Source organism: Chaetura pelagica, unplaced genomic scaffold, assembly GCF_000747805.2.
Source record: "Chaetura pelagica isolate M959 unplaced genomic scaffold, ChaPel_1.0 scaffold37, whole genome shotgun sequence".
Lineage (NCBI taxonomy): Eukaryota > Metazoa > Chordata > Aves > Apodiformes > Apodidae > Chaetura > Chaetura pelagica.
Genome location: NW_009954567.1, coordinates 6,255,724 through 6,269,515, shown reverse-complemented (window position 1 = coordinate 6,269,515; position 13,792 = coordinate 6,255,724). Strand labels below are relative to the sequence as shown.

Here is a 13,792-nt window from a genome sequence, read left to right as displayed (position 1 = left end):
GTTAGGGAATCTAGATGAGTTTCTTAGAGCCATGAATTAACAGGAATTTTAAAAGTGACGTCATGCCCAGCTGCTGTGGAATTTTTCATGTCTTCTACAAATAGTAGTATCTTAGTAACAGTTGCCCTTAACCAAATTAAATACTTATACAAAATATAGGAGTAGAAGGATTTGCTGAATAACTTTTATTTTACAAAATGCATGAAAGTGAAGTTCTTGATAGATGTTTTTTAAGACGGAATTTCAGTCCAGCCCTTTGTTGTAGTTGATATGATATTGTTTTCTGTGAATTACATGAATCATAGCAACTTTAAACTTTTTTTTTATAGCCCTACCTGAACCCATCCTTCCATCCCTCCAAAAAAATTACCCAGTAAGTGTTTCTTATGAATTTATTACATCATATACGTATATGAAGCTGCTTATCTAAAATATATTCATTCTTAAATATCTCTGGTGGATAAAGGTACGCAGTTTGTTGAGCTTGGTCATTGATACACTAAACAAAAGTGTGAAAAAGGTGATTTGTTACTTTGGTCGTTTCTTTAGTGAAAATAGCCTGTTATACATGAGAATATTTCACACACAGTTGGAAATGAGTGCTACTGGGAGCTGCTGACCTAATTCTGTTATGCTGGCCTGAAAATATTCCTGTGCCATCTGTAACTTTTTTATTCTTATTTTTTAATACGTTAAGTAGGGGTTTTTTTCATCCTACTGTAGTGTTTCAGAATTCCATACCATCCTACAGCTGTTGAGTTGCCTGATATTTCTGAGTGCAAAGAGTGAATGATGGCGTGTTTGACTAAGGAGACTTCTGAGATCTTACAAAATTTGGCTTCATTCCAAGAAGAAACTACCTTATTAGGTCTTTGCTGTTATGTCCAGATCATATGTTTCCAGAGAACTTATCAATTGGTTTGCTTTGATCCTCTACAGAATCAGGACTATAATTAGTGGGACTTAACCTAAGGAAGATTAGCTAGAGATTAGAGCTACCCTCCTAAATATTTGTCTGGGGACAAAAGACCTATGTCTGTGCTGTAACTTATTTGCAGAAATTCCTCAGTTCCTTTCCTCCCCTCTGTCACTTTTAATTATTTTTTTTTTATTCATAGTTGCCATAGTTTGGTGTCCCTGTCTGTGTGTGGTTTTTTACTGTTGCTGATAATTGTGCTGAGGAAGTGTCAGAACGCTATTCTTTCTTTTGCGTACATTCCCCGTAATGCTGAAATGGGAATATTTGATGGCACTGTACATCAGGGAGAAAATACTGTGGTGTCAGCCATTTGGGGTAATGGGATAATCAAGATGCAGAAGAAAGTTTTCAGCTGTAGTACACTCCAGTTTTATTTTATTTTATTTTATTTTAACCTGCCTAGGCATACCTGTGCTAAATTTTTATGGTCTTTATTTTTTCTTCTGTTTTGCTGGGGTTTTTGTAACTGCACTGTATGCCTTCTAATTTCTTCAATGTTACTGCTCCAAAGCATTTGAAGTTGTTTTTCAGTTCTTGTTCTCTTAAGGTTTATCAGGTGGGGTTTTTGAATTGCTAAACTTGCTAATTATGTTTGCATATCGCTCATATGCTGTAGTATTTAAAGTTTTGTGTAGCATGTAATTTAAAGAAAACAATGGTAAACAACAGTTTAAACTGAATCTTCAGTAATAATAATGCAAACATTTGTTTGTAGTGTTTGAGCTGTTTGAACTTCACAGTATTATACAAATATTAATGTCTTAAATTATTAAAGCAAAAGCATGCAATACTATAAGGTGAAAAATCTATTAATTTGTACTAAATACAAGGTTTTATCTTGTGTCATGTGAAAATGGTAAATCACTTGTAAGTTTCTAAGTTTCTAGAACACCGCTGTAACATTTTTAACCCTGTTTGAACATAGAGTTGTTGTTGCTGTTAGTTATTTTGCCTTTGAAGAACAGATTAAATATTCTAGAATTGCTAATAAAATAAAAGGATTTTTTTATACATGCTTACTATTAAACCAAATAAAAACTATGAGATAAGATATATTTCTTTTAATTACACTAGAAATTTGCAAGTATATTTTTGGTCTACTGCCTCCATTAGGAATATAATTGTTTAAAAGTTGTGGAAGTTACCATTTCTTCATACTTATACTGCAAAGAAATGTAAACTGAGAAATATATTACAACAATTGTGGTCTTTTGACTTGCAGTAGTAATTACAAAGCTCAGGCAAATGTCATTGTCCAAAGAAACTATATGTTTTCCTTGTGGTTGTAGCCAGTCAAAGCTGTCTCCATCCTAATACTACACATAAAATATTGCTTCTCCTCTTCTGAAACAAACCACTCTGCCTACAATCTGTTTTTTTAGAAATCAATTCTGCAGCTCTTTCTGCAACCTGAAAATGCTTTGAAGGAAACTGCTCATTTTAAATTGCAGGTTCCATGTAGAAGAGGCATGCTTACTTTCAGTGAGAAACCAAAGACAGATTCTGTGAGTCATTATATACCTACTTCAGATGTGAAAGTTGAAAACTCCTAGAAAGCCACTACATCTGCCCACCTGTGTGTTTTGTTGCCACGGAAGAGTGTCTGGCTGACACTGAGTTGGCGTGTTCTGTGACCGCTAACTTAGAGGAAGCATCTGACTATATCAGATGTAGGACTAGTTTGTAGGTCTTCCTGCCCCTGCCAGCCAGATAGGGTAGATGAAAATACACCACAAAATGTGTTGTCAGTCTGAAGTCTATATAGAACTTACCTTCAAGTCAGGACTTTTACAGATGAGCTCTGGAGATCCTGTCATGGCTTAGACCGTTTTGGCTTCTGATTATTTTGCCTGTGTGTTTCCAGAGGTGAACATTGCTGCAACTGGGGGTCAGATGGGAACATGTGCCTGAGTCTCCAGTGTTCCAGAGCAGCCTGGCATGTTAGCTTAAATACAGATGGAGGTGGGTCTCCACTAGTGCTCTGGATTTTGAACTTCATGGGCCCTAGCATGAGTAAATTTTTGTTTCTGCCTTTGCAGCTTTACTAAGTAGACACATCTTTCAGAGGGTCAGTCCTTGGGCAGACGCAGTTTGCTTCACTCTTCAAGTTGCACTTTTTTAAAAGTATAAACATGAGTGAAATGTTCCGTAAAGGGGAAGTCTATTATATATGTGCAAATACAGATACCTACCAAAAATGGCGAGATACTATGCTGATGTTACCACTGAAAACTTTTTTTTGAAGGAAGTATCCTGTACAGTCAGAGTTAAACTCATTAGGCATTGAGATACTAAAATATAAAGATAGTTGTTTTAATGTACTCTTGTGTTCCTTTCCAATATGTAGAGTGGAATTAAAATATGTTTAAGTATTATGTAACTTGAACGTGAAGCATGTTCCTGTAGGCTATTGTTTTCTTGGGAAACCAGCCAACCAAGGTAAAGATCAGACATCTACCAAAAAAGGAAAAAAGCCTTCAGAATCCCTTTTTTCTTGGATATTTTGAAATAATAGGTAGCTCATTTATATTTGTTGCTGTATCAGATCCTCTGTTTCTTTTCCATTTCTTAAGATGGTGTGATGGAAAGACACAGGAAGCAAATGAGCAGCTAATTTTAAAATAGGCTAATTTTTTTTGCTGTCTAGAGCAATTTAAGAAGGGAAAGCTTACAGGGAGGCCCTTCTTGAAACTTAAGAAAGTTTGAAGGATACTCTCTAATTCTGTTTTCTTACTAACCTCTGTCCTGCAGAATCTGTAAGCTACACCTTGTTCTGTTTATCTAGTTTTAACCCAAATCTCTCCGTGGGAAGAGAAGTACTGCTATCACTGTTTTACAATAGGTGAATGGATTTTTGTGGGTTGTCTGTGGCAAAGCATCAAAACGATTCTAAGTATCCTATGATTGACCTGACCTCTTGTTCACTGGGTGCTTTTTTAAGAAGTAACAGTAAACAGACCACTTAGTTGCTTATTGATACATTTAATGTTGGTATATGTTGACAGAATTTTCATTAAATCTTCCCCATACAAAGTTTTAAGTAACAATTAACTTGGGTTTACATGTAAAACTTTTTTATGTGGTAAGAGCAATTTCTTCCATAACAAATTTTATTTATTTCAGAAAGGTGAGACTTTTTTTTTCTATCTACATGTGGTGATCAGCAACTCACAATGTTTAAAAAAATAAGTTGACTAACAATCAGAAACATGCGGTTAACAGTTTTTTAATCATTAGCTGCTATAGACTGTATCTTGCATTTTTACTACTGCACTTGTTTTTTGAAGGCAAGTGCCCTTCTGGATAAGGGAGGCTTTTATTTGCCTGAGGCAAATGTATTTAATACACATGGTAAAACTTGGAACTTCAAGTTTCATGAAACTGAACTTCCTTTTAAAAAAAAATAAATAAAATTAAACATATAATTTTAGATTGCAGAATTGAAGAGTTTTAATCCTAATAGCAAGATTAAGATCTAGTAAATTGCTGTCTAGTGCACGTTAGGAATTTTACCTCTTTTGCCAAGAGTGGGAATCTTTGGAACATGGTACATTTTCTGATCCTCAAATGTGGAGTGTTTCAGTTTTATCAGTGTTGCTTATGTGACCTGGTCAGTTGCTAGCTCAGTGAAGAAATGGACAAACTGAATATCCTAAAAAATGCCTCCATCTATATACTATGCTTCTATCATAATCACCAATATACGATTTTAAGACTCTGCAAGGTTTTGCAACTTCACATTTCATTTACTGCTAACATTTTTTTAAAAAGTATCTTCAGATAAAGTTTATATCCTTTTGTGCTTTCATTTTTTTTCTGAATGTAAGTGTACACACACGTGCATGCATTTATTCTCTTTTTGCTGTAAGTTTTATTGCAACTATATTTGATATATTGTTTTTAGCTGTTAGTATAACTAACTGACTTTTTTTTCTTACTGAAATTATGTACCAAACACTAATAAAAATAATTAATTGTGATCAATATATAAAAGGTAAATGAAATATACTTAAGGTCAAGATTGATAAGAAAAAGCAACAGCCTCTCTAAGCTTCTAACAGTGCTAAAGAAAGTAACTTCTTTAGTATTCTGAAAGGTAATATCCCGAAGTCTTAACTTTTTTGCTGCTCAATATGTCAGCCTTACTGTTGTGGCAGATTTCTGTTGCAGTTGAGAAGTTCTTTGGCATTTGAACACTCAAAGCATTTAAAATAAAATCTTGTTTTCCTTTTCAAAAATGTCTGCTGCCTCCAAACATTTACTTAGTAGTCTTAGTATATATTCTGTTACAGTAATTCCATTACATTTCTATTTTGTATTACATGGAGGTCAACAGCCCTTGTTCATACTCCTTTATTCCCTGTGTCCATTTCCTCATAAGCTATTGTACTGCTAATACTAAATTTATTTGTTGCGATTCTTGTACAACTTTTGGTGGCAGTGGGCATGGATTGTCTTTCACTCTGGTACCTGTCTGATTAACTTTGGGGTTAAAAGTATATATGCTCTATAATGTAGATACAGTTGTTCCCCTTTTAGATGTTTATATGCTCTGTTTATGTCTATCTGTCTCTCTCCATGTTTTTGGTGTGTTCTTTTGGGTGGTAAGCTGTTAAATTCGTAGCTCTGATACCTTTAATAGTTTGTTGGGGTTTTTTTATAAGCACAGTTGTATCATGTGAGAACAAGACTTCAATTTTTTTATAGAGGGAAGAAGGTGTTGCACAAGGTGTTTTTTCCCAGAAGGTGTTGCACAGGGTTCCAAGAAGTTTTTCTAGAATTGCCGAAAGACAATGAGAGTGCCAGACTTTATAGTTCTACTGGTTTGATGGCTAACCATACTTTTCTCAGAGGAAGAACAGTATTATAGTGTATAGTGCTTCTAGTGTTACTCTAGTACAATAAAGTTGGAGTCATGCCTAATACTATTCTTTAAAATAACAAAGAAGTGGGAGGGGAGATACAGTAATGACTGAATAGGTTCTTCAGTTTACATTAGATATATTTTTGTATGTGAATGCAAAGCTTGCTCTTATGTATCTTGCGTTCATTTTCCTTAAAATACACAACATTGCTGTAAAATGTGGTATCCTAGTATTACCAGGTTTTAAAAATTGTTTCCCTAACAATAGAAGGTATGTTCTCCTCCATATACCAGTGTCTCAGAAGAACCTAAAGGATGCAGTGGACACCCAAACACCACAGCAGACCTAAAACCATATTAATTTAGTCTTGTGTAGGTTCCTTTTTAAGCTGGCAGTAGTGACTTCTTTATAGCAAACCTGACTCTTTTTTTCATACCTCCTAAAGAAAAGCATAATTTGACATAAATTCTGTATTCTGTGTATTCAGCTTTTTTGCACAACTTTTTTTTTCATAATAAAGTAATACAGGCCTTCCTTCTGAATTGTTTCTGTACCACAGAAGTGCATTTGCTTTAACTAGCCATTTTCAATTCAGCTGCAGCCATTCAGTGCAGTTTACCTTGCTCAGCTTCTGCTCATGTGCTTGTAGTAGCATGTAAGTGCAAGTCCAGTGCAGAGGTTCTCTGATGGTAAAGTTCTTTAGCAAACAGAAGGTAAGATAGTGTTAGACATGTCCATGCAAGATAATTCTACCTGAGTTCAGGGGGAGCAGAGGAGCACAAGAGAAATAGAGTCCTTTGGTTTTAAGTTGTCCTTGAACTTGTAATAAGTAAATAATAGCTTTTTGTTTTATGAAAAATATATGAACCTAGATTTAAGGCTCTGTGTGTGTATATACATGCTCTCTGGTTTTATTTTGACAGGAATCTTTTGATCCTGATATGCAGTTACATCGTGTTCATCAAGCTCCATGTACCATTCCTCCTTACATCTCAAAAAATGAATCAAGCCTTGGGGATTTGCTAATAGGCTTCTTCAAATATTATGCCACAGAATTTGAGTAAGTAATAAACTCATTTTAGTGGTTTAAATATGCAAAACTTTGATTCGTCTATTCAACATATGAACACTTTTTAACTCTTGAAGGGAAGGAATAGCAACACAGGAATGGTAGCTAACAGAGAGGAAATGGGTGAAAACACTAAGGGACAACAGGAATGCTGATGAAGTGTCTGACATCTTTTGTTTAGCCAGGCATCCTATCCTTCAAAATAGCTGCCAGGGGTTAGAGAGCTTTATCCTTTCAAAATAGCTGGATTTTGTTATATTAAAGTGTTGTAAAACTACCTATCCATGTGTGACAAAAAATCTGCTCTTCTTAGTTGTAGCTTGAAGTATTGATTAATAGCTGTGATTGTCCTCTGTCACACTGAGTTAATGGGGGTAACTGACTCCTTCCTTTGACTAGAATATAGATGGATACAGGCCACGCTGAGTGAACAATTCTCCCGTGTATAGTTGATTTACTAATCTTGTCAATTTGTTAGCATCTGAACTTAATTTTGGCACCTGGACTTTACTGTAGGAGAAGCTGAAGTTACGAGATTGCAAATATTTTGCCAATTTGTCACTTGAGTACTACATTTCAAGAAACTTAAAGATCTTCTAAAGAACTTGTTTCTGAAGCAGTTGGTTCATACATGTTGCTGGCCTGTGTGCATCATATAAATTTCCTGGAAGGAGAGCAAAATGTGTAACTGCTGGATACCCATTATAATTTTTGAAGTGTTCTTACTTTACTTCAATGTAAGAAGTGAACAATAATTAAACATTTATAAGAAAATATCGCTGTGGTGTGCACCACATGTGAATTATGTAAGCTAAATCCATATACCTTGTGGCAGTTAATGGACTAACTGCACATTATGCATGCTTATGCCTGATTCTGAGAGATTTCACATAACAAATTTTCCTTAAATGATGTCTGCAGAAAAGGGAATGTTCTTTTTTCCTAAAAATTTTAGCTGAGTACCTCTCTTCAACTGCCAAGGTACTTTTTGCTAAACAGGTAACTTAGAAGACACTGCTGGAGGATATACTCAAGTTCTTATGTATGTAGGCAGGCTAGATGCCTTCTTTACTACTTGGCTGTATAATGAGCTGTTAATCAGCTGTTAATATGAAAGTAAATATCTTTTTCACTAAGGACTAAGTTTCTGGTTTGCCTTTGTAAACTAGCAGAGAAGATCTTGTCCAAATGCAGGAGAAATACTTAATATGACTTTTCTGGTCTGGGTGCTTGTGAACATAGAAAAGAGCAGATTTTTGCTTAAGTCAGCATCTGGTCCAGGAAGACTTTTTCTTTCTTTTTTGCCTGCTTTTAGACATGCAGGATATACTAAGAAGTATGAAGACTAACAATGCTGCAATATCAGTACTTGAACTGATGGTAACCTCTGAATATTATTTTTCATCATGATCATAAATGAAGAAAAAAATGTTACCTAAATGTAATCACAGAGGCACAGTAGAGCTTCTAGTTAAAACAAAGCTTGAAATAGTGCTCAATGAAGATAAAATAGTCACTGATGTCCAAGAAATATAAGATTCTTAAAGAACAAACAAAAAAAGAATATCTGGCTTGTCTTTCCAGAGTTAAGGACCTGTATAGTACTTAAACATTTGACTGGTGATACTCTGTTTCAATAACAAACAAATCAACAAAACTCCCTTACTAAAAAAACCCCAAAATACAGTAAAAACAACCATTGGAATTTCTGTGTTGAAAATGTTACATATCTGAGAAGTCTTATCAGGAAATTACACACCTAAAGCAGCTACTTATATTTAGCTCCTTCTACTACAGAAATAAAACTTAGTCAAGCATACTGTTTACTTGACCGTCTGTGTATCCGTGACAACTATAAATCCTGTTTGGAAAGAGCAGGGTGTGTGTCTCAGTACTAAAATTCCCTGTAGTTTTATAAAAAGTAGCAATTGGCTGCAGAAGAGAAACCCAAATTAATGCCAATGCTGGGGAAAAGGCAGCCAGAACATAGTGTTTAAATATGTGTGTGTCCTAGCTAACCAGTGAGAACAAGTACAGTGTCACACTATCCACAGTGTCTGTTACCTTGAGGTTACTGATAGAGATGTTACAGGTGGGAATGAGGATAGGTGTGAAATACACACAACACAGTGCTCTGTTAGTTCTGCCTTTCATGGAAGAACTAGTATTTTACTCTTGAATGTGTGGAATAGTTTCATTGCTGTAATACTTTTTTTTTAAAGTCATTGCTTTTCCTGTAGAATATTTTGTAGTGTTTTTACGAACAGAAATGTTGAGATGATATTTAATATTCTGTGACTGTTAAGCTACCTGTTTAAATAATGTGTACTGTGCTGGAGAACTTTCACTATTGAACTGTAATGTGTTTGGTGAAGAGATCACTGAAGAAAATACTACTTTATTTTTCATTAAAGTGACTTTTGTAGATTCCATCTGTGGAGTAGAGCACAGTACTACCAGGTTTGATACATAGGATCTGTTTTGCTGAAAGAACAGTATGCAGTCAAGAATGATCAGATCATGTGTGAAGGTAATAATTTTGGACAGAATGAGTCACTGATGCCACCTCCCTGGAATGCTTAACTGATAACTATTTTACATGTGTTGGTAAGGAAGATGAGTGAAAGATGTAGGTATATTAATTTAAACTTCCCCCCCTCTCTAGCAAAGGCCAGTACATGTTTACATTAAAATGTAGGTTTTACTTTATTTTATGAAGTTAATTGTATTTAGGGGCAGGAGTGGCCCAAAGGAAGAAACAGGAGTGGCACAAAAGAAGCAGGAACTTTGCATACAGTGCAGCCATGAAAAAGTTCATCTCCTTGTTTTGTGTTGGTTTTGTTTTTCTTTCCCTTATGCTTTGAATCTGGTTTGTTTAGACTATAAGGTCTTTCAGAAAATTACTTATGACTATGTATTTATACAGTGCTCATTTCACACTCGATTTTTTGTGTGGTCCATAAGGAGTAATTTTTATCCCCCTTTGTAAGTTACCAGAAATGTAATTTGCGAATTGCTGCATCTATTGGACTTACACACTACATATGGCAAAGCTTAATTTGCTGATGTGGTTGTATAATTAGCTTGTCATAAGAGTTCAGGTCTGCATGGAGTTTCACATGAAACTTGCTAAAACGAAAAAAGCTGTCTAAAACTACACTTATAGCTTTATTTTTAATTTTTTCAAACTATAAATTATCAAAGGTCTTGCTGATCATACAGTGAGTATAACCAAGTGAAAATTTTTTTGAAGTGTTTTCAAAAGAAAGTATTTGGAAACTTGTCTGTGTTTACCAGGCCCTCTGGAGGGAGGCCCTGATTTAATTTCTGCAGCAGTGAGTGAAGGCAGCAGGTTTTCACTTGGCAGTCCCTTTACAAAGCAAGACCTTGAAGCAAGGCCTCACTCTGCTGAAGTTACTGCTAAGGAACGTGGAGATTGTTCTTTGTGACTATACTTCTCTTAAATTGTTTCAAGTTATATAGCATTCACTGAGTAAGTTATATTTGGTCAACATAATAAAAGACTGGTCACATTATCATGGCAAAATGTAGAAACCGGTTGCTCACAGATCTCTTCAGGGTATATGTTAATAAAGTTAATAAAGGAATCTTTTTTAAAAGTATATTGGATTAAATACACTTACTCTTTGTACCCATCTTAATATGTTTATGCAGGTGAGTTTGGCTTATAAGAGCACTCTGGAAAAGATAAGCTTTTTAATCGATTTGTTGTGTATTTATACACACTCCTGAAAATGCCTGGTCTATTTCTTTCAAATTATTGCCTTCTCCATGAGGAGCACATACATAATGTAAGCAGTGACATTAGAAATAAATTATAATTGAAACAGCTGAGTAAATGGTTATTGTTAACACGTGGATTGAAAGTATGGATGCAGAGAATGTTTGCTTTATGTTGGCAATAATGAAGTTACTGTGTGCAAGCCAAAATGGTTAAAATTGATACACAAATTGTTTGCTATTGGTAATTAATTTCTGATTGAGGCTGATTTTGGAACCAAGACAGTGCGTTTAGTGAGACTATTTGATAAGGTAGCTGTTTTAAAGTTTAAATGAAAAGTTGTTTAAATACCTAGAAATATCGCCTTTTTTGTTGCTTTTTGCTAAACCAGTGTACTACAAACAAAATTTTTGCTCAGTAATCAAGTCAAGTAGAACCTAGAGAGAAATAAGTAAGAGGAATTACATGTTTGAAGTGGAACAGTACTGTCTGGTTTAACCAAACACAGAACAAATACTTTGTTACATGACATTTTTTTCCTACTGGCCTGGATCAAGCTGGTTTAAAATCAGCTCTTAGTAAAAGCAAAAGGGTGGAAATACCAGCTTCTGTTCATGACCAATGTTCTAGAGATGCAGTTAAGCTTCTTTGATGCTCTAGCTTTTTCTCTTTTTTTGTCATTTTTGGGGCATTTTTTTGGAGCAATTCATCTGAACTTCTTTTTAAGCTTGTTTCATGGTAGTTTATTAAAAATATATAGGAAAGTATTTGATGCTTCACAATATCTCGGAATTCTTGCAGAAGTAGTCTACTGTGGGAATTATGTAGAGGGAGAGTGATGGGTTAAAAAAAAGCTTTAGTTTGCATTGAATGCTAAAAATTATCATCACCTGTACTCATTTCCTAAAGGATACATCAGGGAAATGTAAATAATCACAGCAGTGGGTGAATAAGTACTCTGAGGTGTCCTTAACAGTGCTTTGTATGCAGTGTCCTGCAACTTTTAGAAATAAACCCTATTTGTAGTCTTAAATAGAAAAATAATGTACATGTTCTGTGGAAGCAGAATTATTCAAACAGCTCACCTTCATAACTGGTTTTAATAATGAGTTGTGTCTCTCTAATTTGTAGAACTAAAAGCACAGATATTTAGCTGATGTAAACTGTATTATCACTACTGATTTCATGGAGTTATGACAGCTGATCTGTGGCCGAGGGAGCTCAGAGTTCCTCCATATTTATCTGATGAATTATAGACTGTATTTTGATTTACAGTTGTTTTTTACATATTTAGTGTAGATGGTTGATGCACCCAGACAAACTCCTCTCTCTTTGCATTATGTCAAAAGGTGGATTCAGTAAGGAGATCATCTCATGTGTATGTAACACCAGTTAACACTAGCAGGTAGCAGCACACTACCCAGCTATTCCTATGCCCCATTTAGTTGAGGCATATGGTGAAGCATTGTTGATGACCCAGGCATTTAGCTGCTATGGTAGTTTCCTGATTTAATTACAAGCTGCTAAAAACTAGCTGGGTAGCTTAAGAACTACAAGGGGTTGCTTTGGCTTCCTTTATGTTTGGCATGCCTTTATGTATGGTCATGCCAAGCATCATAAAGGTCATAAAGATGGTTAGCATGTTGTAAAGATTGTTCTGTAAACTCTTCTGCTCTTGTTTCACAGTTACTGTTTCCTGTGGTTTTGTGACTTTAAAATTGTATGCAGATAGTAGAGTATCTTCAAACACATACTTGAGTTTTTGCTCTGTTACACCTGTAGGAGATCTAAAATTCAGCATATGCAAAGCATTAAGAGTTTTATAATGCACTGTCAGTGCTTTCTTGTACCAGGAATGCTGGCCTGTAAGCAAGCTCTCTTTATACTGTTGAATTTTTTTTTTTCATGGAATGCAATAGGTGACTTCACCTGCACTTAACATTTCTTTTCTCCCCACAGAAAATTCTGAAAGATAGATTTGAGATTGTAATCTATTTTGAACTTAGAAATAAGTGTATATGTCCGTATTGAAGTTGAAGTTTTTAGAAAAAACTGTTTTGGTATGAGTATGTGTTTCTGTAATGTTCTGTTTTGCAGATGTTTTTGTAAATTAACTTGCCTTTGTGGAAGATTTTTCTTGTTTCCTACCCATCATTATTTAGTCTTATATAGTGAATTACAAAGATTAGACTGTTACATGAATTATTATAATGTACTGTGTTATAGCACTTTTGACAATTTTTTAATGTAACCTTGTATTACTAATTTAGAATAAAGAGTTATAAGTTCTGCAAATTGTTTTCCTTTTCCTTAGTTGGAGCCGTCAAATGATTTCAGTTCGTGAGGCCAAAGCTATTCCAAGACCTGATGGCATTGAATGGAGAAACAAGTTTATTTGTGTAGAAGGTAAAATGTAAAGCTGCTTTCTGATTTTTAACTGTTAAGACACTAGATACATTAATCTCTCAATTAGACTTTAAATTGGTTGTGTTTTAATAATGCACAAATCTAATCTGTATTTACGTAGAGAATGAAGTTTAATCAGTGTAAATAGTTTTGGCAACAGTCCCACCAAACACATTTGAGAAGGAAGCTTTAAGTTCTGTAGTGTTTAAAAATAGTCCTCTTGACCTTTACTTCAAGAGCACTCATTGACCTGTTACTTTTGGAACACAGATTAGGACTTTGACAAGGAATGGCTTTTATGGCAGTAGCATGTGTTCTCCTCCTCTGCAGAAATAGTCACCAGTTTTGCCAAGATTGAGCTTCTGAAAAACCAGAGCAGGCACACACTCAGATTCCTCTTGAAGAATATTCTTTGTTCTAGAAGTGTCCTGGCATCCCAAGTCCTAGCAGTGACTCGACTTATGTCAATCCCCTTAGGGTTTTATTTTTGACTGGTTTGTGAACAGACATTTTCTGCAGAGACTGTATGGTGGTCTCCAGAACTGGAGGGTAAACCGAAGTTACCTTTTGGAATTGCAGGTCTCAAGCCTTAGTGAAGACTGAACTGGGCAATAGTCATTATACAGGGAACCTGCTTCATATGCTCTTGATGCCTTCCAGCTGTTGTGGGGAATTTGCCTGCCTAAGATGAACAGCTAGCATGCCTAGGACATAAAGCTTGAACTAGGGAA

At 35.1% G+C, this 13,792-nt stretch overlaps 1 protein-coding gene across 2 annotated transcripts in view; it reads left to right on the top strand.

The window, feature by feature from the left end:
• Nucleotides 1-13,792, top strand: part of PAPD4 (PAP associated domain containing 4) — a 41,602-nt gene that overhangs the window by 22,102 nt on the left and 5,708 nt on the right. For both annotated transcript variants that reach the window (XM_010005385.1, XM_010005384.1), the window contains exons 10-12: nucleotides 330-373; nucleotides 6,768-6,904; nucleotides 12,970-13,061. In XM_010005385.1, coding sequence (XP_010003687.1) covers nucleotides 330-373; nucleotides 6,768-6,904; nucleotides 12,970-13,061 — 273 coding nt within the window. The remainder of the gene's footprint in view (nucleotides 1-329; nucleotides 374-6,767; nucleotides 6,905-12,969; nucleotides 13,062-13,792) is intronic.